The sequence below is a fragment of the Onychostoma macrolepis genome, chromosome 03 (assembly GCF_012432095.1).
Source record: "Onychostoma macrolepis isolate SWU-2019 chromosome 03, ASM1243209v1, whole genome shotgun sequence".
Taxonomy (NCBI): Eukaryota; Metazoa; Chordata; class Actinopteri; order Cypriniformes; family Cyprinidae; genus Onychostoma; species Onychostoma macrolepis.
Window position 1 is genome coordinate 14,360,498 of NC_081157.1, and position 26,412 is coordinate 14,386,909.

The following is a 26,412-nucleotide window of genomic DNA, read 5'->3' on the forward strand; positions in this document are numbered from 1 at the left end:
CTTGGTTATTCTAATTACTAAAGTTCTATCATCATATAATATTAAATTATCATAATATTATATTATAATGCTTGACTGACTGATACTAAGTGTCAGTAGATAAATAGTGCAGATTAATGTACAATGTTTTATAATAATAATTTATTCTTTTTAGTGTCAATTTCATTAATTTAACATATTTAATATTGGGGGCATCCAAAGTTATTTGACATTTGAATTTTTTTTTTTAAAGTAACGCAATAGTTACTTTCCCTGGTAATTAGTTACTTTTATAATGATGTAACTCAGTTACTAACTCAGTTACTATTTGTGAGAAGTAACTAGTAACTATAACTAATTACTTTTTTAAAGTAAAGTGCCCAACACTGTATAGTAGCTACCGGACTCATATTTGCACTTGCAACTCCTGATTGAAAGGACTGTGCCTGCTAAGTATTAACACTATGCAGTGCTGCACAGTTACTGTCGTGTTCCCAACCAACTTCCAAAGTTCCAAACTGCAATGGCACCTACCATCAATTACTCAGTATGTACCTTGGTCCATGTTTATACCCCCAACTTGAGTACCGCATAACTTTTCTGTACATTAACTAATAGGTACATACACCAGTACTTACATAGTAAGTATATGGAAATAGGACGTTAAAATAAAATAAAGTGCACCATTTTACATAAACATACACAGGAATTACCAGTTCTTCAACCTTTATAAGCACTGTTGTGGAGAGCGATTTAGCATTAACAGTCCTACACAAGCAATTGAAAAACAGTCCTCTTTTTATTAGCTAAGGTTAGGACTTACCAAGCGTACCTTATATACCAAGTACAGTATGTGTCTTGTTTGTTACCACATAATACCACATTATTCTGTAGGTGCTACACATTTACCATGTACATACCATTAGTATGTACAGTAATGTGTTTTATTAGTTACCATATACGGATAGTGTAAGGACGTGCCTGTTTGCACCCACTTGTCTGTAAGTACTACATATTTACCATGTATATATGAACGCGAAGTGTGTACGCTATTCTCTGTCATCAGTAACGCATGGATATATATTGTAGGCAGGGATTAAATTGGGATTTGTTATGTGGGGGCTCTATGGTGTCGGCTTTTAAGGGGTGCACATGTGTATGCAATACAATCTTTCTTTAGGCCTGTGCTGTCTTTGTGTCAGTATCAAATAAAGGAATGATATTACCATTAAAGGATCAAATATAAAATCTTAAGAGTAGAACAGTCTTTTTATTAGGAAGATTAAACTGTAATTAAGTTATATTCAACAGCAAGTTTTACACCATTTCATCAAAGGGAGCCCATGAAATTCCATAACTTCAAAATGGGTAATTCTACAGATCTCAGATGAACTGAGTTACATCTAACAGCATTACAATACACAAATTACACAATTCCATCAAAGGGAGGTCAACAAATTTCATAAATGTATTGAGTTGAGCATATTTTGAAGTTAAGTCTGTCACAAAGAAAACACAAAATTTAGAATATAAAACAAAAATGCACAAAACTGGCAGTATGAAGTTAATTCATCAGATCCCAGATGGGCTGATATGGGGAAGCCTGTATGTTGTTACATCTCTGCCTACAAGCTAAATGCTCTGCGGACCTTCTGCTAGCTACCCACTTCTGAACATATTTTGTAGGGTCCCAAGAGGTAAGAGGAGGTCCAACCATTTTAAGGAACATTAGAGCAGAGACATTTTCAATTTTCAGTTTTGAACGTAATGGTGTCACAACTGTATTCATTTCTGAAAAACCTCTCTCACACTCTGCACTGCTCACAACAATTGTTTCCACTGCATGTTTAAGATTCAGAAGGGGCTTATGCACTGATACACTGGAATTCTCCTTATAATCCCTATAAATTTGCTTAACACCATAGAATCTTATTTTCAAAAGATCACACAGTTCTCTCACTTCATTTTCCCCATACATTAAAGGTAGAGGGCTTGGCCATGTGTTTTTATCCAACACACTGATTTTATGAAAGAGTGATTCCTCTTCATTTGTGACCATCCTTGTTTGCATGCTTTTGCTTAGTGCTTCATAAAACATTGTGGGATCTACTACTTTCTGCCTGCTGTCACTTTGTAGTTTTATGCCATTAAAAGCACCTTGCTGCACAGCCACACAAGCAGTTTTGTAGAATGGAACATTGTCTGGGTTCCTGCTCATGGTATAAAAAACATCTACCTGTCTTTTAATCAAATTCACTGATTGAGACAGTGTCATGTCTCTGGCCTGCAGAGCCTCAGAGAGGTCTTTAAACTCTTCAAGTGACACTTACGTTCCACTGCTGATTCCTACACTAGCAAATGTTACATGTATGAAAACAAATGCAATCTTAAGTGAGCTTTTGAGGGATTCGTAAATATTTTTTTTCTTTATTATGAAATCAAGGTCACTTTATATAATCACAGTAACACTGAGCATGAGTAATTAAACTGTATATCTGCAGAATTAATGCACAGTACTACAGTATTTGCTTTACAGCAGCTGCACATGAATGAATGTGACCCAACAGACCTACGAGAGTGTAAAATACATTTTAGTATTTGAATTCATTGATAATTTATCATTTATAGTCAGTTCACAAACCTTTACATCAAACCTCACAATTTATATTTTTTAGTAGCTAAAGAAGTATCCTTTAAATAAACCCAATTTTAAAGAAAGATGTGAGATCTCAGAGATGTGGGCTTATCAAATTCTTAACTGTGATCGGGTTTCTAACAGCACACTGACATCTACTGGATTAATAATGTTCATTATTGCTGCTGCTGCTGAAACTGACAATGGGCATGAGCTGTGTGCTCATGTGGGGCTTGTTACTTTCTACAACGCTGACAAAAATGGACCAATCACATATATATTGAGGCTGACTCAATATTCAGGGATTGCAACGCCCTCTGCAGGAGGACAGATGATTTACTCAGAGGAAATGAGGAAATGAGTCATCAGTTTCAGACCTGCATGGATTTCACTTCAGCTGAACAAACTGAAAGTGTAAGAATCTCAAGCATAAGAAACTCAAACTTAAATCCTCATGGTAAGTTCATGAACTTCTTATAATGTTACTGGAGTTTTTACAGGTTATTATTTTATACTTAACATTTACACTATGATCAAAGACAAAGTGAGATTATTTACATAGTGAGAAATTCATAGCTTTGGCTTTTATTTTCCAGTGTGGATAGTCAAAAATTTAAATCAGATTCCAATTAAATATGCACAAAAAATGGATTTGGACTGACAGTCTGAACAAGGCTTAAGCATCTGTTTGGTAGTCCTTAAAGCTGAGAACACAATTACAATTTAATTAATGGTGCTTCTAATTAAGTGATAAAAAGCATTTGCAAATGTTGTACGAAATTCACATGCTCATCTTTGCACCAATAAAATGTGTATATCACTTTATGTTTGACAACCAAATTATATGCAATATCTAATTATTAAACTAGAAAGGTTTCCGTGACATCTTGCGAGAGATCAGCAAAAAGTCTCACAATTCATTTCCAGAATATAATGCATGATGGGATATGCTTAGATTGTGTGGATTTAGTTTGCATTAAGGGCACTGCGTTTTGGCGTTTTAAGACTCGGGACAGTCTTGCACTTCCTGTTGCATGCTCTCAAGTGGACAAGACCACAAGTGTGGGTATTTGGCCAGGCCCCGAATGTAACACCCCTGTTCTGAGACATCAATGTCCTGCCATGTTGGCACCATGTGTTGGGTGTTTCTGTCTGAAGCTGGGACTTCAGCAATGGCCTTTTGTTGTTCCATCACTCTTGCAAACATCTTCTGGTGTGAGCTCCATCTGGTGGGTGAACAAGCTGATGTTTGTGGAGATTGAGCTTTGCCTGAACTGCTTCCAGATCCCTCTTTTTTTCTTTGATGAATAAGAAAATGCTGCCACCACTTTCTTACACACACCAATAGCTATTTCAACCTGCTGGAAAGAAAGAAAAGGAAAAACAACAGTACAAGTATAAGTAACTATGTATGGTATAGTAGGTATGGTAAAAATAAATGCTGTACACAAAATACAAAAAAATTCTGATTTATGTAAAAAATAAATAAATAAATAAATAAAAGTACCACAACCAAACTTGTGATTTCATGTCTATGTACATTTTAATGCACTTAAATGAAACTATCGTGTGCTATATAAAACACTGTGGCGAGTGGGGCGGGGCCGAGAGCCGTGGGAACGGAGCGAGGCCGGTGGAGTTAATGATAATGAGCGACACCGGCCTCGCTCAGTTCCCACGGCTCTCGGCCCCGCCCCACTCGCCACAAACACTTTTCTATTGCCATCGATAAAGGTATACTGTCAATAAACATGGTTTTATTCCCCAGGCCTACTTAAATAAAACTGTTGTTGTTTTAGAATGTATATTTTAAATGTTTATATTATGTGTTTCATATCCTTCAATTTGCACAGTTTTTGAAGGACAACATTTGGCAGGATGTGTAATTAAAAAAAAAAAAAAAATACAGAAATAAAACTTGATTAATTTTTTTTTTTTAAATCATGAGTTGCAGCCCTAGTTAACTTATTTAGAGATTATACAGATTTAAAAGATCATATGAACAGTAAAACCACTCAATCTGTAGTGAATGCCATAAAAAGGTTACATCCAAAATTGGAAGTGCTTCCAATCTTTTCCACCATTTACAATAGCACTGTAAACTGCGGTACGGAACTTTGTATTGCTGTTGCAGCTAAACCTTCACACCCCGAAAATTTTCATCCCTGAAACGAAGTGCTTTGCAAGCTTCATTTACCCATTGTGTGCCTTATGAAAACAAAACTGAACCTATAGTCCACTTCATAAAAAAAATATAGAAATATGTAATTGTCACAACGACAGATTTTAATTCATCATGACAACTTCACATTTCAAGTTCAATCATAACACTGCTTAAAATAATTCACTAATTAAATTAAATTATGCATGCACTGTATATTGAAGAAAATGCATTCTTTTTCAGTTTGTCTGAAGATGACAGTTGAGTTGTGTGTCATTGTATTTCAAAATGCAGAACAGAAATCTTTGTGGGGACAGAGAAGAACACAGCCTCTAAAATGAGTCTCTTTGAAAAGAAAGAGGAGGAGAACGTTGTTCATCAGAAACAAAGACCAACATCTCCAGAGCCAAGCGGTGTATCTGTGAAGAGTGATCAGTCCATAATAAAACCCCTTCAGTTTAGTGAAGGAACAGGGACCTTTAACCCTAGGTGAGAAAATAGCCAGTACTGGAAACAAGAGACAGAATTATAACTTATTTATATAATTTGTCATTGATAAAGCAAAATAATGTGAATTCTTGTGTTTTTTGCATTACTAGACCAAAGGAAGATCAGACTGCTTCAAGTTCAGTATCCAGCTATGTGTCTACGAAGAGCGAGAGATATGTACATCATCACCCTGATCTCAGTGATGAAGCAATGAGCTCTGATCCTATGTGAGTACAAACATGAATGTTCATTAATGTACAGTATGTATATTCATTAAAATTACCTTTGTGAGTCATGTTTATGTTTTCTGTAGTTCAGAGCATTCTCATTAGAAGAGATTTGAGGTCTCATTTGTGGAGAAAAATGTTATAACCACAAGTTTTATAGTTTAAACAAACTTGGAGAGACTCAAATGATTTTTACAAAATATCATTTGAAGAATAAAGCTTGTTCTGGGTAATCTAGGATGATGATCTGGGCCGGTGAAAAGTTTATACTCATTTATACTTTTGTTCTTGTTTCTGCTGTGTGGATAGAGATGGTCAGACTGGAGACATGCAGCAGGATTCATACCAACCAGTAGATGATGATCTACACAGAATCAAAGATCAACAAAAAAACAGCATGAAGAAAAAGTATGAGAGTTTATTTGAAGGAATCAAAATGCGAGGGAATCAAATCCTCCTGAACAGGATCTATACACAGCTTTACATTATAGAGGGAGAGAGTGAAGGAGTGAATGAAGATCATGAGGTTTTACAGATGGAGAAAACACCCAGAACACAACACTCACAAGACACGCCAATCTACTGTAATGACATCTTTAAACCATTATCTGAACCAGGACGTGTGAAAAACGACAAAATCAAAGTAGTTCTTACTAAAGGCATCGCCGGAATTGGAAAAACAGTCTCTGTGCAGAAGTTCATACTGGACTGGGCTGAGGGGAAAGCCAATCAGGATGTTGACTTCATGTTTGTGTTTCCATTTCGGGAGTTGAACTTGATTCGAGATCATCAGTACAGTCTTCATAGACTTCTGCTGGACTTTCATCCTGAACTTCAAGATCTGGACTCAAAGATCTATAAGGAGTGTAATATTGTGTTCATCTTTGATGGTCTGGATGAATGCAGAATTTTGCTGGAATTTTCAGACAGTGAGAAAGTTTCAGATGTTACTGAGATTTCATCAGTGGGCATGTTGATTTCAAACCTCATGAAAGGAGATCTACTTCCCTCTGCTCTCATCTGGATCACCTCCAGACCAGCAGCAGCCAATCAGATCCCCTCCGAATACATCAACCGTGTGACAGAGATTCAGGGATTCAATGATCCTCAGAAGGAGGAATATTTCAGGAAGAGAATCAGTGACAAGCAACAAGCCGGCAGAATCATTTCACATATTAAAAAAGTAAAAAGCCTCCACATCATGTGTCACATCCCTGTCTTCTGCTGGATCTCAGCCACTGTGCTACAGCAGCTCTTGAAAGAAGATCTGAGTGCAGAAGTCCCTCAAACTCTGACTGAAATGTACATCCACTTCTTGCTCACTCAGATAAACATGGGAAATAAAAAATACAAAGAGAGAGATCCAGAGAAACTCCTGCAGTCCAACAGAGAAGTGATTGTTAAACTTGCTGAACTGGCTTTCAAACAGCTGATAGAGGGCAAAGTGATGTTCTATGAGGAGGACCTGATTAAGAGCGGCCTAGACGTCACTGATGCCTCGGTGTATTCTGGGATTTGCACTGAGATCTTTAAGGAGGAATCTGTGATTAATCAGAGGAAAGTCTACAGCTTCATCCATCTGAGCTTTCAGGAGTTTCTAGCTGCTTTCTTTGTGTTTTACTCCCATCTATTGAAGAACATGGAGCCATTACAGTTGTTTTTTGATGATAAGTATAAGGGATCTCTTTATGAGCTACTAACATCAGCAGTTGATCAAGCTCTTCTTAGTAAAAATGGACACTTGGATCTTTTTCTGCGGTTCCTGTTTGGTATTTCACTGGAGTCTAATCAGAGACTCATGAAAGTTTTACTGACACACACAGTAAACAGCTTAGAAACTATCAGAAAAACCATGCAACACATTAAAGAGAGAATCAATATACATTACGATTTCTCAGCTGACAGATCCATCAATTTGTTCCTCTGTCTGCTCGAAGTGAATGATCAGAATCTGTACCAAGAGATTCAGGAGTTTGTGAAATCAGACAAACACTCAGAGGTAAAACTCTCTTCTGGTTATTGTTCAGCAATAGCCTACATGCTTCAGATGTCAGAGGAGGTGCTGGAAGAGTTTAACCCTATGGAATACAACACATTAGATGAAGGTAGATGGAGACTAATGCCAGCTGTGATGAACTGCAAAAAAGCTCTGTAAGTGTTCAATTGTCATCACAAGAGAATCAGATTTGTCTGTACAAAGACCTTTGTCTCACAGGATATTAACTGTCATCAAGTAAACACAATTTCATTTTCATGCACTGAATACAGAAAACATGATTTTAACCATCCAACTCTCTCTTGTAATTGTCTGTTATAGACTTGCTGGATGTGGTCTCTCTGATCAGCACTGTGAAATTTTGTCTTCAGCCCTACAATCATTAAACTCCCATCTGATAAAGTTAGACCTGTGTAATAATGAGCTGCAAGATTCAGGAGTGAAGCTGCTTTCTGCTGGACTGAAGAGTGCACACTGTCGACTGAACATACTGAGGTTTAACTTTTACATTCACTCATTCACTAAGTTCAAATGTGTGTATGGATAGGTGTTTCATAGCTATGGCTAGCAGTTTATTTCCCCTGTGTATATAGTAGCAATGTATGAATGTATCAGTGGCATTTTGTCTAAGCAAACAAAGGAAGCAATGCCTCCTCAAAAAATCCGGATTAGAAGAATGAAATACATAGATGTCCCATAGAATGTTTTGATGTGATGTTGTAAGGTTTTATATATATACAGTGGTGTGAAAAAGTGTTTGCCCCCTTCCTGATTTTTTTAAGTTTTTGCATGTTTGTCATACTTTAATGTTTCAGATCATCAAACAAATTTAAATATTAATCAAAGATAACACAACATGCAGTTTTTAAATGAAGTTTTTTATTATGAAGGGAAAACTAAATCCAAACCCACATGGCCCTGTGTGAAAACGTGCTTGCCCCCTCCTATTAAATCAAAGAACTGTGATTAACCACATTATTTTAGAAAGCTGAGTTAAATTTCACTAGCCAAACCCAGGCCTGATTACTGCCAGACCTGTTGAATCAAGAAATCACTTAACCCTCTGGGGTCGACAAACACGTATACGCGTTTTGAGGCAGATTTTCCTGATAAGGCCGAAATGAGCTTGAATTACTCTGCCATTTTTGATCGTACAGATAAAAGCAATACACCATTCGAATCTGTAAGGGGTCTACTTTTATTTGTATACACTCATAATAACAACTAAACTTTGTGCTTCTGAAGAATAAAGAAAACAAACAGGGTGTGCTCTCTGTCTTCTCCGTCTCCGCGAACTGTTTTTAGAAACGCGTCACTAAAATGAACTGTAACTCAGCAAATACTTCACACAGAGACATGAGAAATATATCTATAGAAAGCTTGAAGTGTCTACTTTGAAATGAAAACAAACATTCTGTGATGAAGTAATCCGTATGAAACCAACACGATGTTCATTCTGTCCCGTCTGACTCATTATCTCTAATGTGACCCCGCGCTCGCGCTGTTCATATGTAAATAGCCACGTGGTAAGTGCGCGCGTGCAGACGCCCAACACAAACAAAGAGGAGGTCCTCATCGCGCTACTGTTCGTTTCTGGAAGAAGACGCGCTGAGTAAAAGCAGGATTTCCCTCGCAAGAAGAACACGATTTCATCCAGCAGAGGAGATGAGTAAGTAATGTTTCTTTTTTACATTAGTTACCGTTTTATTGTGACATAAACTTGAATGGATTTACTAACAGTTAGCTGGGGTTTCCCCCAAACGACAACATGATGAATGCTACGCGTCTAAGAATGTTTAGACCATGTTTATTATTAATACTCTGTTCACAAATAGATTTTAATAGCGTGCTAAACAATAATAATTAGTTTCTCAGATATAAAATATCATTTTTTATAGTACAAAGTACATCCTTTTATTGTACAAAGCATGTTTGAGTCTGTGGCTACAGAATCATATCATAGACTACTATAAAATCATACATACTAGACTATATGACTACAAAATCATAGTTGGGTTTTTCCCAAACTATAATTCCTGACTACAATGTTTGAAATCGTGTAAAACATTTTGAATATGATGGGCAATTCATTGTATTTAAATTTCTTACGGCGCGATGATGTTTTCATGCTCTATATAAAACAATAAAGTAATATGAGTGTACACTGTAACATACTGAATGCTACGAGTCTAAGTATGTTTAGTACATGTTTATTATTAATAGCCTACTCTGTTCAGAAATAGATTTTAATAAAGTGCTAAACAATAATAATTAGTTTCTCAGATATAAGATTTCTTTCTCTTTTTTATGATAGTGATATATATGATATTTATGATATATATACAGATGTTCCTGATATTAACATGCTCACAAATGTTTTTTTGTTTGTATTTTATTGAATCAGATACCAGCACCAGATGTATCCTGATGTCTCTTCAAACTGGTTTCCTCTGAGAGCGCTGTACCAACATCAGATGTTCAACTACACTGATATTCTATGTCAAAACAAGCTAGATTATGTTTTTTTCTTCTTGAATCCATGGAAAGAAGTAGAAACACTTAAATAACACACGTAAATATCAGGTATGATTTACTTGTTTCACTTGTTGAACAGAATCTGTTGCAGGAATGACTCAAAGTCTGTTCACATCTCTGTGGTTAGATCAGTGTGCACAATAATGTGTCTTTGACCTTCATTATGTATGTTTTGATTATACTGTGTTGTAAATAAAATACAAATAATTTAAAAACCTTTTTTTCAATCTCCTCACATTCTCTCTTACCTGCCTCACAGTCACAGTCACACTGATGGGCCATTAGGGGCCCATAGGGGAGGGCCCTTTGTCTCTCAGGTGAAACTCACTTAATATTCATGGCCATTACCACTCCCTCGCATATAGACCCTCGATGACAAAACATGTCTTGAAAATTTTAAATCAATATATTGTTTTCTGTGAATGAGTAAGCAGAATGATTTTCACATAATTTTGAAGTAAATATTCTAGCCTACAAGACTGATTACTCAAAAGTCTTGGTCAGGACTATTTAGTGTGGGTTTTATGGCCTTATTTCAGCTACATTTTTTTTCCCAAAACTTACAAACCACGCATAATATTTTTTTTCTAAAAAATGCAAACATGTACATCCATCTTGGTCACATATTATTGTAGCACAGTTTGTGCTGAATACAAAAAAAAATACATGTTGGTCAATAGTATGTTTTAAGTAGCTGAAATAAGCACAAATATCAGGGCATGTCAAAACATCTCAAGGGCCCCAAAATGACCTCGGACCCCAGAGGGTTAAATAGAACCTGTCTGACAAAGTGAAGCATGTTTAAAGAGCAACACATCATTTCGCGATCTTAAGAAATTCATAAACAGATGAGAAACAAAATAGTTTACATGTATCAGTCTGGAAAGGGTTATAAAGCCATTTCTAAGGCTTTGGGACTCCAGCAAACCATGGTCAGAGCCATTATCCACAAATGGAGAAAACTTGGAACAGTGGTGAACCTTCCCAGGAGTGGCCGGCCTACCAAAATTACCCCAAGAGCGCAATGACAACTCATCCAGAAGGTCATAAAAGAACCCAGAACAACATCTAAAGAACTGCAGGCCTCACTTGCCTCAATTAAGGTCAGTGTTCATGATTCAACAATAAGAACGAGACTGGGCAAAAACAGCATCCATGGGAGAGTTCCAAGGCAAAAGCCATTGCTGACCTAAAAGAACACAAAGGCTCGTCTCACATTTGCCAAAAAATATCTTGATTATCCCCAAGAATTTTGGGCAAATATTCTGTGGACTGATGCAACAAAAGTTGAACTTTTTGGAAGGTGTGTGTCCTGTTACATCTGGTGTAAAACCAACACAGCATTTCATAAAAAGAACATCATACCAACAGTAAAATATGGTGGTGGTAGTGTGATCGTCTGAGGCTGCTTTGCAGCTTTAGCACCTGGATGACTTGCCATAATTGATGGAACCATGAATTCTGCACTCTATCAGAAAATCCTGAAGGAGACTGTCCGGCCATCAGTTTGTGACCTCAAGCTCAAGCGCACTTGGGTTCTGCAGCAGGACAATGATTCCAAACACAGCAGCAAGTCCACCTCTGAATGTCTCAAGAAAAACAAAATTAAGGTTTTGGAGTGGCCAAATCAAAGTCTGGACTTCAATCCAATTGAAATGATGTGGCATATCTATTCATGCTTGAAAACCCTCCAATGTGGCTGAATTAAAACAATTCTGCAAAGATGAGTGGGCCAAAATCCCTCCACAGCGCTGTAACAGACTCATTGCAAGTTATCGCAAACTCTTGATTGCAGTTGTTGCTGCTAAGGGTGGCCCAACAAGTTATTAGGTTTAGGGGGCAAGCACTTTTTCACACAGGGCCATGTGGGTTTGGATTTAGTTTTCCCTTAATAATAAAAAACTTCATTTAAAAACTCCATGTTGTGTTTACTTATCTTTGATTAATATTTAAATTTGTTTGATGATCTGAAACATTGAAGTGTGACAAACATGCAAAAAAATAAAAAATCAGGAAGGGTGCAAACACTTTTTCACACCATTGTATATATATATATATATATATATATATATATTCAGAATGTGCACCTCTTCTTTATCTTTGGTTGTTTTATTTTAATGATTTGTCACTGTATGACATCTGATTCCTTCATTAATTTGTTAACCCTTTAAAACCTAAGGGTAAAATAGGTCATTTTCACATATTTTGTTTATTTGACTGTAAAATTCTAACAGAATGTGCTATTTTCAAGTGCAAGGTGTAATTTTTTTCAGAAAACAAATGTTTTTCAAAAAATCTTATTAATCTTGTGTGGTGCGTTTGTAAACAGAATTTAAATAGACAAAAATAAAAAAAACAGGAATAATTTTTTTGTTTTTTATTTAGAAAAAAATAGAAAAATCATGATCGAAATAATCCAACACTTCTTACTTAAAAATTCAACTATAATACATATATACAAGTATTTTTGGGACAATGGGTTGCACTGTTTTCATTCAGGAGGCTTTTTTGTTCATACACGCACACATTTATATATGCATGTACATGCATGCACCCATACATTTACACGCACGGACTCGATGCACACACCACATGTGAAAAAGTCTCACTCAGCCTGCTCCCAAAGTCTCATCAAAAATAATCCTAATCGATTCTTGTGCTGTTTACTCCTCCTTCACCATGTTTTTGTTCATTTTGTTTATTATTTTATGCAATTCAAAACTCCGCGCTCCCTATCTCTCCATTCAAATTCTCTCTTCCCGCTCTCCTGGAAATCTGCCGTCATTTGTTGACGGAGCACAATAAATTACCGTAATAAGCCATATATTGCTGAAAAGCGCAGGTTGTCTGCTGTCAGGAGCAATTTGAATGATTTTGAAGAGTAGAAGAGTTATGGTAACATGAATACAGCTTGGTTTGATGTGTCAGCGCCGACACAGCCGGTTTAAAAGGGTTAAATATTCAAATCACATTTTCTTTATATTGCACTTTTCACAATACACATTGTTTCAAAGTAGCTTTCAGAAAATGCATGTTTCAAATGTTACAATAAAGAAGAGGTGACTGTGTCAAGGGAATAAGATCTGAACTCAAAAATTGGTATTTTAGGATCACAGAGGGCTGCAAACAATGCAGATTAATTCACCTGAACTCAATGAAGCTGAGTTACCCAGATGTGTTCAGTTTGTTTTTATTCCATCATATACAGTGAAAGAGTGAGAAAAGCTGCGTTATAGCTTCAGCTGTGAGGTTTCTCTGAACATTGCAGATATATGTACAGCTTGCTAATGAGAGCTCTGTAATCTGGGTCTGTATAAAAGAAGTTTATTGTGAGCACTGGTGAGAATGACACACTTGGCATTGCTCGAGGATCGAGCGAGTATGGAAGCTTGTTTCTGCCACAGAATAAAATAGTTTAAAAGATAATTGCGACTTATCATCTCACAATTGCGAGACATCTTACAAGTCAGAATTGCGAGATGTAAAACTAGCAATTGTGAGATAAAATGTCACAAGAATTTTTTTTTACAGCGGCAAGTATAGTAACGAAAGGCTGTAAGGTAAGCATGTGCGGAAAGCCCTTATATGGAGACGGTTTGGGTGTGTTTTATGCAAATGACTAACTTTGTGTATGCGGCCATTCATTAGAGTACTCCAAATTCACAAATATCACAACGATGTTAAGAACGAATTTATATACGTATGAAATTGTTGTGAATTTTTCATGAGAAGTTCTTCTGTGTACAAATACAAAATAATCCACGCAATTATTAATGAATGAGACCCAGTGTCTTAAGGTGTGGTAACAATAAGTGGAATAATTGACAAAAATATGTGTATCATTTTTCTAATAATTAATCAGTAAGTCATCAATCATTACATATTTACATACATAGATTTTTGAGAATTTTATAATGATTTTAAGACAAATGTGGTAATTGTAAATGTTAGTCAGATTGAGTCATTTTCATTTAATGGTTGTTCTAACAGGTTTTAATTACTAAATATGTAATCTTGTTTAGATTGGCAGGTTGTAGATTGACTGGTCAGTGCTGTGAAAGTTTGTCTTCAGCTCTACAATCATCAAAGTCCCATCTGAGAGAGCTGGACCTGAGTAACAATGACCTGCAGGATTCAGGAGTGAAGCTTCTCTCTGATGCACTGAAGAGTCCAAACTGTCAGCTGGAGATACTGGGGTTTGACTTTTACATTTAACCATTCACTATGTTTAAATATGCATTTTTATATGCAATTGTAGTTCAGATTTTAAAATATGTATTCTCCAATAACTGTGTCCCGCTGGCTGAATAACAGTGTAATTATTTTAAGAAACAAAAGTTTCCCAACTAAATCCTTATCTGTTGAATGTTTATATATTTTTATTGTAAAACATGACAAATATACTGATTAAGAGTTTTGTGTTGAATGACTGTTTCAAAATACAAGACAGGAACTGATCTTAACTTACCAACTTAACACAATACAAGGTATACCATTAAGTGAACAAATTTCAAAGACACATAAGAAAAAATATGTTATCTAAAGAATAGCAGCTTACTGAGATATTTACAAACATAGATACAGAGGAAACCACTGAAACAACAAGAGGAAAGCACTGAAAAGGACTACAGGTGGAAACAATGACAAAGAAATCCCCTATATCTGGGGCCTGTGCCATGAAGCTGACTGGACAAATGCAGAGTTACAGGACTGTTTAAAAAAAAATTAAAAATTAAATTCAGTGAGGCTTTGTTGGTACCACAATGCTGATCATCAACATTGTCTGTCAGCGGCTGTTCACTACTGATGAACTCAGGTTCAAGGCCTATAGCATGCTATGAAACATGTTAGTGAAACTGCAATTGGGGAGGTGCTAGCAGGTGCTTTAGCGTCCCCAAGAAAGTCCAAAAAGACCACCACAGCATTGTAAAAAAAATGGCAAAAATTAGAAGCACTTCTATAAAGGCGGCATTGTAATTAATAAATTAGTTAATCATTTGAACAACATATACATTTAAGCAATTGTGCATATAATTATATATTATGTAATTATAATGAATAATTTTAATATGCAATCATATTAACATCTTTGTGATGTTAAGGCAGAAGTGATGATTGTAAATGTCTGTCAGTCAGTCAGAAAACAGCATCTCTGTTTAATGTGTGTTGCGACCAGAGTTAATTACGTTCTGCTTTGTTTTTTTTTTCTGTTTAGTTTGGCCTTCTGTAATCTCACTGGTCAGTGCTGTGAAAGTTTGTCTTCAGCTCTACAATTATCATACTCCTCATTGAGAGAGCTGGACCTGAGTAACAATGACTTGCAGGATTTAGGAGTGGAGATGATCTCTGCTGGACTAAAGAGTTCACACTGTCAACTAGACACACTGAGGTATTTAAGAACACAGATAAACTTTTACTCTATTTAAAATAAACATGACACTTTACTTCTGCTTTTGACTTTCTTGAATTGCAATGTTTTAACAGAATCCATGTGCTATATTTGTTCCAGTATTTCACTGAAAACATCTGTTTGTGTTTTTTAATGATTTGTTTAGGAGTACTAATACTAACTAAATTGTGAATGATATAGATACCAGTATTTTTAGTATAGTGCATTTTCATGTATAGTACCAAGGAGACTGATTATCTGAGTAGCATATTGAGTTATATTATTTCATCAACATCAAATGTAGGACACTATAGCTGAGCTCAAAACCATCAGAACTCAAAATGCACTCTGGACTCTTAGCAGTTTCAAGTTCCTTTATTTCAATTCGCATAAGGCAGCAAGCTTCCTATTTTTTTTCTTTTTTTTTTTGGAGACTTTTCAATTTAATTTGAAGTCACATGGCTTTTAGGGGTCTTAATGTGCTTTATGGAGTTGCCTGCTCCTCTTGCAATAGTGGCAGTCTTCTGGTCTGCTGCTTTCTTACCCTCTACATCCAATATTAAGCTCTCATCTTTTTTTTTTTTTTATCCGAAACATGAAACACCTTCAGAAACTATTAACCAATTGCTAATAAAAAGGATGTTTAAATGTTTTGTTTAAATGCTTTGATTAATACAGGTGTGACCTCCCACTAGAATTGAATCGATTTTACTGGAAAAGACAGTAGTATTTAATTTTAAACAGTCAGAGTACAAATAAAAGAATACCAAGGCAGCAATTTGTACTTTACTCAAACAGTTGTTTCTGTTAATTTACGAAAATTTATACTTGTACTCTGATACATTTCCACAGACGTTTTTGTTACTTTTGTTATCTTCTGTAGTTCAAACTGCAAAGGTGACTTTGTGACAGTGACATCCAATTGCCAAACTATTGCCATATGGGCTTGTTGTGTGTGTTTTTAGGTTATCTGGCTGTATGGTTACAGAGGAAGGCTGTGGTTACGTGTCTTCAGCTCTGAGTTCAAACCCCTCACACCTGAGAGAGCTGGATCTGAGCTACAATAACCCAGGAGAATTAGGAGTCAAGCTGCTCTCTGAAAATCTGGTGGATCTCAACTGCGCACTGGACAAACTCAAGTATGTGTGTGTGTGTGTCTCAAGGATGCTGTGTGTGTGTTTATTAAAGAAATTTACTGAGAAAGGGGTGGTTTCCTGGACAGAGATATAGGGACAGATTTACTTAACAGGGCAAATTAGCGTTACAACGTAATTCCATAAAAGCACTGATGGGAGGGTAAAATTTACTGACAAGGTGCACATTAAAGAACACAGACACAACCAGATCATTTCCATAATGACCAAAGCAATCTACCAAGTGCAGCGCAAATTAGTGCCTGCTTTTTTTGGCCGTTAAATAACGGCGCAAATACCAGTAATTTGACGAGCGCAAACGTTAAGTTGTAAATTGCGTTGCGTGATTCATTTTAATACTCTCCTCCCATAAATTTTGAGCCTGAAAGGGAAACTCCTACAAATGTATATTCAAGGTCAGTCGCAAAAATAACTGTCCACGCCTTTTCAACGCTAATTCTTCACTGTGCGTCTTCAGTAAATCCTGACAATACTATTTTAATGCCAAAAGATGGTTTGCGCTGGCACAAGCTGTTAGTAAATTTGGTCCTAAACCTAGTCCTAGACTAAAATGGCCCTTTAAACCATATTAACAGAAATCTGCTTTCTCTGTCATAGTTTTAAGTAGTCTTAGACTTACTCTAGTCCAGATTTTAATAGGCTTATTTCCTGGAGGAAGACTAGAGTTACTTCAGGACTAAATTGAGGCTTAAATTAAACTTACCAGGAGGCAGGTTTAACTTCAGATTAACGTTGTGTTTCCAGTCTTTATATATCAAAACCATTTATAACTAATAACTACATAACTAATACAGTTCAAAATACAACAAATTTTACCTATTAAACATTTATCGTTGTGAAAAGACAGATTCGACTCATGTAAGTGATTGACATTGCGTCTCTTTAGTTTGCTTTCATAACATAAAATGATTTACAGCAAAGAAACGGTTTTATAGATTAATTAGAAAATACACAAACCTATATTTTACCAAAGAACTGCAAGTCAGTGGCACTGAGAACTACTCTCACACCTGAAGAGGATGCAAAATAAACTGCTCATTACAAACACTGGGTTGTTGCGACTGTCCTATCAGGAGGATACACAATAACTACACAAACACTAAAAAATGTTTTGGTTGAAATAAAATAATGATTTTTGGAGTACATGTGCACACTATGAAAGCAACTAATGTAAGCTGGTAATCACTCAAGTTGGTCCTCCAATGTGATTGCGCAAATGCGGCATTACTTCTCCCTCCTCCGATCACTTGCCAGATCTGTCACATCGCTTTGTTCCGGGACCTCGCAATTTACAAATTAAGCACTGGATACACTGGTTAATTAAAACAGTCCATAATACAATCTATGCCATTCAGCCTGAGCTCAGGCCATGAAGCATATTTGCTCATGTGAAGAGAATGATTTTTTCATGTGAAGAGGATGCTTTTTATTTGCGGAAAGTGGGTTAAGTACAAAGACCGGTTTACATAATAAATAATAGTTTAGCATTCAAATACATCTCAAATATGGAAATATTTGGATTTGTGCTGAATGAGAGAGGTAGGCTATGTGAGAACAACAGCATTTATTATTAGTTTTGCTACTTATATTTTAACAACTTAATCTGGCAACTTATATTTTTAATTATTGTTCTGTTCTGAATACCGTTAAATGTAAAGGATTTGTTGTGGAGTGAGGAGAACTAAAATAGTCTATAGGCTAGCTATTGTGTTCATTGTTTGTAAATCAGGTCCTATAGCATTCAGATAAAAATATACCATAAACAAATAAAAATATATCATTGTCAAACACAACACAAGGCCCCCAGGCCCACCACCTCATTTCATGTGGCCCACAAGTAATTTTTTAAATGTATGAATTAAATGTCTCAGTTAGAGCTTCACACATTTATACAAAGTTTACAGACTCCCTTCTTATTTATTTATGTTCTCTAAAACAATTTTGCCTATTGATAATGTTATTGATGGTACTGTTGTTGTTATTTTAAAAAAAACATACATACAATGTTTTTATTGTTGTAATATGACAATGAAATGTAACAAATAATTTACAATTTACAATTAACTTAAATTAAAATTATTCTGCATATCAATTATTTGGACATAAATATTCAAATAACCCATATTGGCTATAAAAAATTAACCATCAATTTACTGATCATATCAGATGTGTGGAATGTGACACTGTTTTTTATTTTTTTATAGTGTGGCTCATGGAGGAGAATTCAGGATTACAGAAGGACTACAGAAATGTACGTCTACACACACACACACACCTTCAGTGACTGGTATTGTGTTATAAACGTCTCTCTTCTTGTGTTCAGATGCCTGTTTTCTCACACTGGATCCAAATACAGCAAACAATGAACTCGTTCTGTCTGAGGAGAACAGAACGGTGACATATGTGGAAATAGATCAGTCATATCCTGAACATCCTGAGAGATTTGATGTGTATCAGATTCTGTGTAGAGAGAGTCTGACCGAACCCTCTTACTGGGAGGCTGAATGGAGTGGAGTTGAAGCTGTTATATCAGTGACATATAAAGGAATCGGCAGGAAAGGACGGAGTCGTGACTGTATGTTTGGACGCAATGAAATCTCCTGGAGCCTGTTGTGCACTGAAGCCAAGTTTACTGCCCGTCATAATAACAATTCAACTGACATCTCTGCTCTTTCACGCTCCTCTAATAGAGTAGGAGTGTATGTGGATGTGTCAGCTGGCACTTTGTCCTTCTACAGTGTCTCTGACACACACGCACTCACACACATACACACATTCAACAACACATTCACTGAACCTCTCTATGCTGGATTTGGGGTTTATTATTTGAACTCCTCAGTCTCTCTGTATGACATTAACAGCCTCTATAAGCAGCCTCCTGTCAGAAACAAGAGAGATACACACATAACCGGGTGAGTTATTATCACACATAAATAGAATTATCATATATAAATATTTATTTTATGGTTGGTTTCATGTGTACATTATGCTCTCTTTATCTCTCTCTGACACACACAATTTGTGCATGTGTGTGTCTCAGCATATGAGCAAAGGGTACACAATAACTGCCAATAAAGACAATAAATTCTCCTTAACAGCCATTAAACTGTATGCATTAATTATATGTTTTTTGTGAATATTTGTTATTTTAGATAAACAGCACTTATTTCTCAGTTAGCTTGTTTCCATCAGAGGCAAATGTCCTTGTGCGAGTCTAGACAGATTTTCATTTTAGCTTTCCTTGGTTGTTTGTATATCACTGAATTTAAATTATCATCAACAAGAGCAGACTAGCCTTGGTCAAAAAAAAAAAATAATAATAATAATATGACATGCATTGGTGCAATTAAAAGTCTTAAGAGCTAATTTTCTACCCTGTTTATATACAAACTTCTCACTATTTATTTTTTACCTCTTCTACAGGTTCTCCAACCCCAAACCTTCTGAGCTCAATATTCAGCCACTGCTGACCTGTCAGTCTTGCATCAATATAGTTGATTCTGATCAGTGGGTTCAGATTGAGCCGTCAACCTATACAGAGGAAGGCATGTCAAAGTTCGGGGTCAGCACTGTCCCAGGCCGCTACGAGTGTATCAGGACCAGAATGCGATGGCTCTGTGACTGTGAGGTCACCTTTCACTATCATGTCGTAGACGGTCGGTTCCTCAACACACAACTGGAGTGTCTGCAGTATAACCGAATCGGTCCAGTGATTGACGTGACGGTGATCTCAGGGAAACTGGAAGAAGTTCATCTGCCACATTATGCCTGTTTAGGAAATTCTGACCCCTCTCTCAAGGATGCTGTGAAAGTGCTCAGCGTAAATGATGAGGGAATATATGTAGAGCCTGTGCAGCTGACCCGATTTCATGCTAAAATTGTCCAACCATCATTCTCTCTTAAAACGATAATTATAAGTTGGATAATGCAATGGGATGAACACTGTGATCTTCTTCTGTACATGTGTTCTAAAGATCCTCTCATTCTACATGTCTACTTTTTTCCACTTGATGAACATTTAAAAGAAGTTGTTGAGAAAGAAGAAAAATCAAGCCATCCAATCAAGCAGCCCAGACCTGACAAGGCATTTAGGATGAAAACTCCACATTTTCTTAATGTTGCTGGTGCCTCTGTCCATCCCAAAGAAGGGATCACACTCAGAAGAAATACTGTCCCAAATTTCTTCAAGGTCAAGATGCACTTGGAGAATGATCTTGAAATGACTCTTATTAGAGATGAGGATAATTGTCCGGACTGCAACATTGTCTGGACTGCAACAATTGAGAAAGATGAACTTTATCAGATAAATACGAAGAAAGATGAGCAGCATCTGCTTCTGAATAGCGATAAAGATAAAGCAGCATTTTTTGATAACAATTTTGCACATCTCATTCAGAGGGTTGTAAATGTTAAGACTGTTGCAGATCAACTGCTTCAGCAGGACGTAATTGACGAGGAACAATATTTGCAAATCACACATGACAATTTAACCAGTGTGGACAGCATGAGAAAGATCTGTGACATTGTGCGTAAGCACAGTGTCACTGTGAAAGCTAAATTAATCACAATTATTCGAGATGAGAAGCTTTACGACTTCAGAACATCTGTCTGATTCTACACCTTAAGCTTAAAGGGGTCATCGGATGCCCATTTTACATAAGTTGATATGATTTTTTAGGGTCTTAATTAAAAATCTATAACATACTTTGGTTAAAATTTCTCAATGGTAGTGTAAAAAACACCTTCTTTAAGCCCAATTTTTACATCTGCGTCAGACCTACGCCGTAGCCTACGCAGAGATGCACAGGCCTGCGCCATAACCTACGCTGTACCTGACCTGCACCTCTCCAAAAATCTAACAGCGCGTCAATTCTACGCGGACTGCAAGCGCTGTGATTGATCTGCTAGAACCCCTCCCTCCGTATGCACTTGAGTTATGTGTGCGTTTATGAGCGCTGTAATATAGGTTTAATGTTACACCTTCTTATTTAAAATAAAACAAAGCAAAGAACAAGTGTCTAATCATTTATTATACTATAGCATTACATCAGTAGTTGTCCGCGACAAACTGATCTGCCGTGATACGCGTCCTTGTGGAGATTGAAAGAATGCCATCTTCTCCTGTTCCGTTGTTGTCCCCTTTTTGTAGTTTTAAATAACGATTTAACGCAATGATTTGATATTTAATTGCCGCTGTCACGGCTTCTCCGACAAGCCGCTTCTTCTTCGGCTTTGTCCATGATACTGCGGGTTACACCAGCAACATGCCCGTGGACACTGCGGACTAGCGGGCCGCATGTGTACTACACGCAGAAGTATAAATTAAAACCGACGCACAGCTTACGGCGTAGAGGCTACGGCGTAGGTCCGACGCAGAAGTATAAATTGGGCTTTACCCTGTCAAAATCAGCTCTGTTTTCAGCACGCTGATCTAGTTCATGTTGCTTTAAATGCTCGTGAGCTCTGCTGACTCTGCCTCTCGCATTCCGTGGAGTGACGAGCAGACCATAGATATGTGTAGAGTCCACTGATCTATATATAATGACTGGATCACTCGTTGCGTTCTAAACTGCCGACAGGAAGTGTTCGATCCGCCATCTTACTATTCCCTACCAGCAGAGAGCACCATTGAGTCACATGCAAACCGATGACCTAAAATCACCCGATTTGAAGCGAATCAGTCAAACAGAATTAGTTTTTATGTTATGTTTATGTAAATTCATTTTTATTTCAGATGTTATCTGCAATGTTTATAGACTTTTTGGGCCTGGAAATTGTGTTGCTTTCAAAGTGTAAATCCAGAAAGACTCTCTCTGTTGTAAACTTTTTATCCTATCTCCTCTTCATATTGAGCTCGGAATATGTTCTATACCAGCTATTTTCAATGTACTGGGGTTACCATGATTTTTATCTCTATAATGTAAGGCCATGGGATATTGAGGATTACAGATTTGTATAGCATTCTTATGTTCTGCTAGTCTCAGCTTTAGTTTCCTTTTAGTCATCCCTATATAAAAACAACACTCCAACCTATACACAACAAATGAAGTATTTCAATTAATAAATGAATGTAGGATCAGAACGAGTCAGACAAAACTAAGATTCGATCAGAACATCGAAACATGAGGAGCCAAAATTCCAGAGAAGCCCAACAGGACTCATAAATCTGTCCATGGTACTCTGGCGCCATGAGTCTGGAGCAAGCCTAACCAACAAGCCTCTTTCACAGAACAGCTCGCAACATTAAGACAAAAGAACACTTATTGATAAGTACAACGCAGGAAGGAGATCGTCAAATAATCAAGATTAATGGTCAAAGAGATGAACATCACATGTGTTCCACAAGAGAAATCACGAGCTTCTTTAGATTGACTTTCCCCCACACATACAAGACAAAGACTGAGACTGAAATTCTTTAGGAGACCTTTTAACCTCTCTCTGGTCTTTACTGAACATATCCCTATGTCCTACACAGAACTACACAGAGACTTTCTTTTTCATATGCACATGAAATCATCCTAAAAGGACATTGCTAGGCATAACACTATTATGTATGTAACCCACACATTAGACTATCATGTTTTAAGCATATATTATGTATGTCTTTTTAATAACTATTGAATGACTTTAAGGTTTATTCGTGTTTGGTATGTATGAACTTGACAATTCTAGCTTGAAATGTTTCTTCCAACTGATTCTTTGTCAAATGTATCATATTCTGGTTATAGAAATCACATCCAAAAGTATACTTTGCAAGAGTGTACAAGCCTCAAAACCGGTGACCGCCTCAAAACTTCAACCAGACCAACTCCGCATCCTCAGCCAACGCCCAAGACATACCTTCAACGACTACTGAACTTCCAGCCAATCACCAACTCGGGAAACCCCTTTTCCTGCAACGGCAACGACAAAAGGGAATCCCTGTAACAAAAGGTAATGCAAGCAAGTAACCTTCAGGTCTAACTGAACTGGTGCATTTAATATAAATTGTAGCCTCATTGAGAAACTCAATGCGAGGGTTAATTAAGTGATTGATGGTTGTTCAGGTCTGTGATAGCACATATTGCTATAAACTTGGGATTTCACATTCTCATTCTCTAAACTCCTCCTTTCTCTCTTTCTGCAACGTGTGAATGTGTGAATGCTTGTGTTCCTGGGTTAGATTAGTTTATGTCTTAGGTTTATATAAATAAACTCCTATTTATATTGAAAAGAGAAGTATCTTGTGTTTTGTGCTTACAAGTTAATGTCTTAATCTGCCGATCTTGTTACTGTGCTTATTAATAGTGTTTTCACTATATTTTGGATTTTAATATCCAGTGCAGAATTAATGTTATACGGCTCGTTCAGTGAATCGCTGCTGACTCAGTGATCAGCCGCAAAACAGTGATTCTGTTCAAATTCCCTATAAAATCATAAATGATTCCCTTTGAGCTAAATTAAATTATATTTATGTATCAAACCCTACATGAAGTTACCTTAAACTTACGTCCTGATGTTACATCAATAAATATATTTGTCTTAACCATATTCTCACAACGATTGCAATTACCACATCTGTAATTTCCCACAACAATGATACCCAGATTCAAAGCCTTCACTCCAAATGACTATAGCCCCATTGACTCCCTCTGCCAATGCATTGATGAAATAAACTGTTGGAGGTGCCAGAACTTTCTTCAGTTAAACAAGGAGAAAACTGAAGTCATTGCATTTGGAAACAAAGATGAAGTTATCAAGGTGAATGCATACCTTGACTCCAGGGGGTCAAACAACTAAAAATCAAGTCAAAAATCTTGGAGTGATTCTGGAGACAGACCTTAGTTTTAGTAATAATGTCAAATCAGTAACTAAATCAGCATACTATCATCTCAAAAACATTGCAAGAATTAGATGTTTTGTTTCCAGTCAAGACTTGGAGAAACATGTTTATGCCTTTATCACCAGCAGGGTGGATTATTGTAATGGTCTCCTCACCGGCCTTCCAAAGAAGACCATTAGACAGCTGCAGCTCATCCAGAACACTGCTGCCAGGATTCTGACTAGAACCAGAAAATCTGAGCATATCACACCAGTCCTCAGGTCCTTACACTGGCTTCCTGTTACATTTAGGATTGATTTTAAAGTACTTTTACTCATTTATAAATCACTCAATGGCCTAGGACCTAAATACATTGGAGATATGCTCACTGAACATAAACCTAACAGACCACTCAGATCATTAGGATCGAGTCAGTTAGAAATACCAAGGGTTCACACAAAACAAGGGGAGTCCGCTTTTAGCTATTATGCTGGCCGCAGTTGGAACCAGCTTCCAGAAGAGATCAGATGTGCTAAAACATTAGCCACATTTAAATCCAGACTCAAAACTCATCTGTTTAGCTGTGCATTTGTTGAATGAGCACTGTGCTACGTCCGAACTGATTGCACTATGTATAATCATTTTCTATTCTTAACTGTTTGAAATTCTTTTTAAATCAATTTTTATATCATTTTGTTTTTATTGTTTATTATTATTATTATTATTATTATTTTAATTCCTTGTTTTTATGATTATTTTTCATGACTATTTCATGTCCTTTTATGTAAAGCACATTCAATTACCACTGTGTATGAAATGTGCTATATAAATAAACTTGCCTTGCCTTGCCTATATTGTGATTAATAATATAGTAGCCTAATTATTAATAAGAAAAGAACTGGAGAAAAACTTCAATCTTTCTCATAATCAACCTTGCTGACTCTATATCGTCTTTAAACAGGTGTAGCAGTAATTTTTTTGTCTGATTAAAAAAAAAAATCATACATCATTTGTCTTTTAATGGAGAATGTGGAAATAAAAATAACTCATTTTTCAAATTTGCTATTCTCGGGAGGAAGCATGTGTGGAGGCGCTAAATGACAACAACGCATGAACTTTGTTTCAGATGGTATGGCAAGTGTAAACACATGAATCGGATATCCGTCTTAATTGAAAGAACGTGTAAACGGACAGCCAAACAAATCGGATATAGGCAACAAATCGGAATTGAGCATCAAGACCTGCAGTGTAAATGAGGCCTTATTTGTGTGACCAAAATAAACAGAGTATTTTTAGTGTCTTTTACACTGATCTTAAAAAAAGTGAGCTGGTCGGAGTTAATAAATATTTTAACGTGCGTGAAAAAATCCAACCACTCCTATAGATTTAAGTTTCACTTTTTATGATCCGTGACCGACAGAGGGGCATCTTGGTGGCAGGGATTTAAATCTTTAACAAGACTCAAACTGACACAGGCAGAGTGAAAGACTGGATTTTTTCCCCGATCAGGTAGGGTACAAGTGATTTCAAAACATTTTAGTCAGTTTATATATATATATATATAATCTCGTATATGATGCATTTGGATGAGTTACACTGCAGTAAAGCGCTTAATTGTAGTACTACGGTGATTATCTCTTTAGTGCGCAGCACAAGCAGGACAAACAACAATGCAGAATATTAATAACTATGACTGGGACTGTCACATACATAACATTGTAATGAGAACACGATCAGTGTTGCCAACTAATTTTCAGAGAAATTTGCTAAAGGAAGGTAGATTTGTTGCTAAAAGTTGCTAAATGATGTTATGTCATTGCGCGATGATGACGCAAAATTGTCACAACATCAAATCTCAGCAAAAAATATACTTTATATATGTTCATTTAGATTTGTTTGTAAAATAATATGCATAATATAATAATAAAATAGAAATAACTATTTTTAAATACATTGAATTTGAATGGAAAATGTCTGTCTTTTTAATGTCTGAGCCACTTAACAAAAGCTTTAGCGACCCGGGACGTCATTCACTACCCTCTTCCT

At 36.5% G+C, this 26,412-nt stretch overlaps 1 protein-coding gene across 1 annotated transcript; it reads left to right on the forward strand.

Moving 5' to 3' along the window:
• The first annotated feature begins 2,968 nt into the window (after positions 1–2,968).
• LOC131537170 (NACHT, LRR and PYD domains-containing protein 3-like) lies at positions 2,969–23,754 on the forward strand. Its single transcript, XM_058770461.1, has 11 exons — positions 2,969–3,071; positions 5,070–5,264; positions 5,375–5,491; positions 5,801–7,642; positions 7,809–7,982; positions 14,045–14,218; positions 15,238–15,411; positions 16,377–16,550; positions 18,770–18,816; positions 18,889–19,477; positions 19,989–23,754. Exons 2-11 carry the CDS (start codon positions 5,113–5,115, stop codon positions 21,175–21,177), a joined length of 4,632 nt encoding a protein of 1,543 aa, XP_058626444.1. The 5' UTR covers positions 2,969–3,071; positions 5,070–5,112; the 3' UTR covers positions 21,178–23,754.
• Positions 23,755–26,412: the final 2,658 nt, after the last annotated feature.

What these genes read in the sequence shown, in the direction of transcription:
- LOC131537170 (XM_058770461.1), top strand. Translation starts at nt 5,113, where the DNA reads ATGAGTCTCTTTGAAAAGAAAGAGGAGGAGAACGTTGTTCATCAGAAA. An exon ending in ACAGGGACCTTTAACCCTAG is followed by an intron (nt 5,265 to 5,374) that starts GTGAGAAAATAG and finishes TTGCATTACTAG; the next exon opens with ACCAAAGGAAGATCAGACTG. An exon ending in TGTCGACTGAACATACTGAG is followed by an intron (nt 7,983 to 14,044) that starts GTTTAACTTTTA and finishes AATCTTGTTTAG; the next exon opens with ATTGGCAGGTTGTAGATTGA.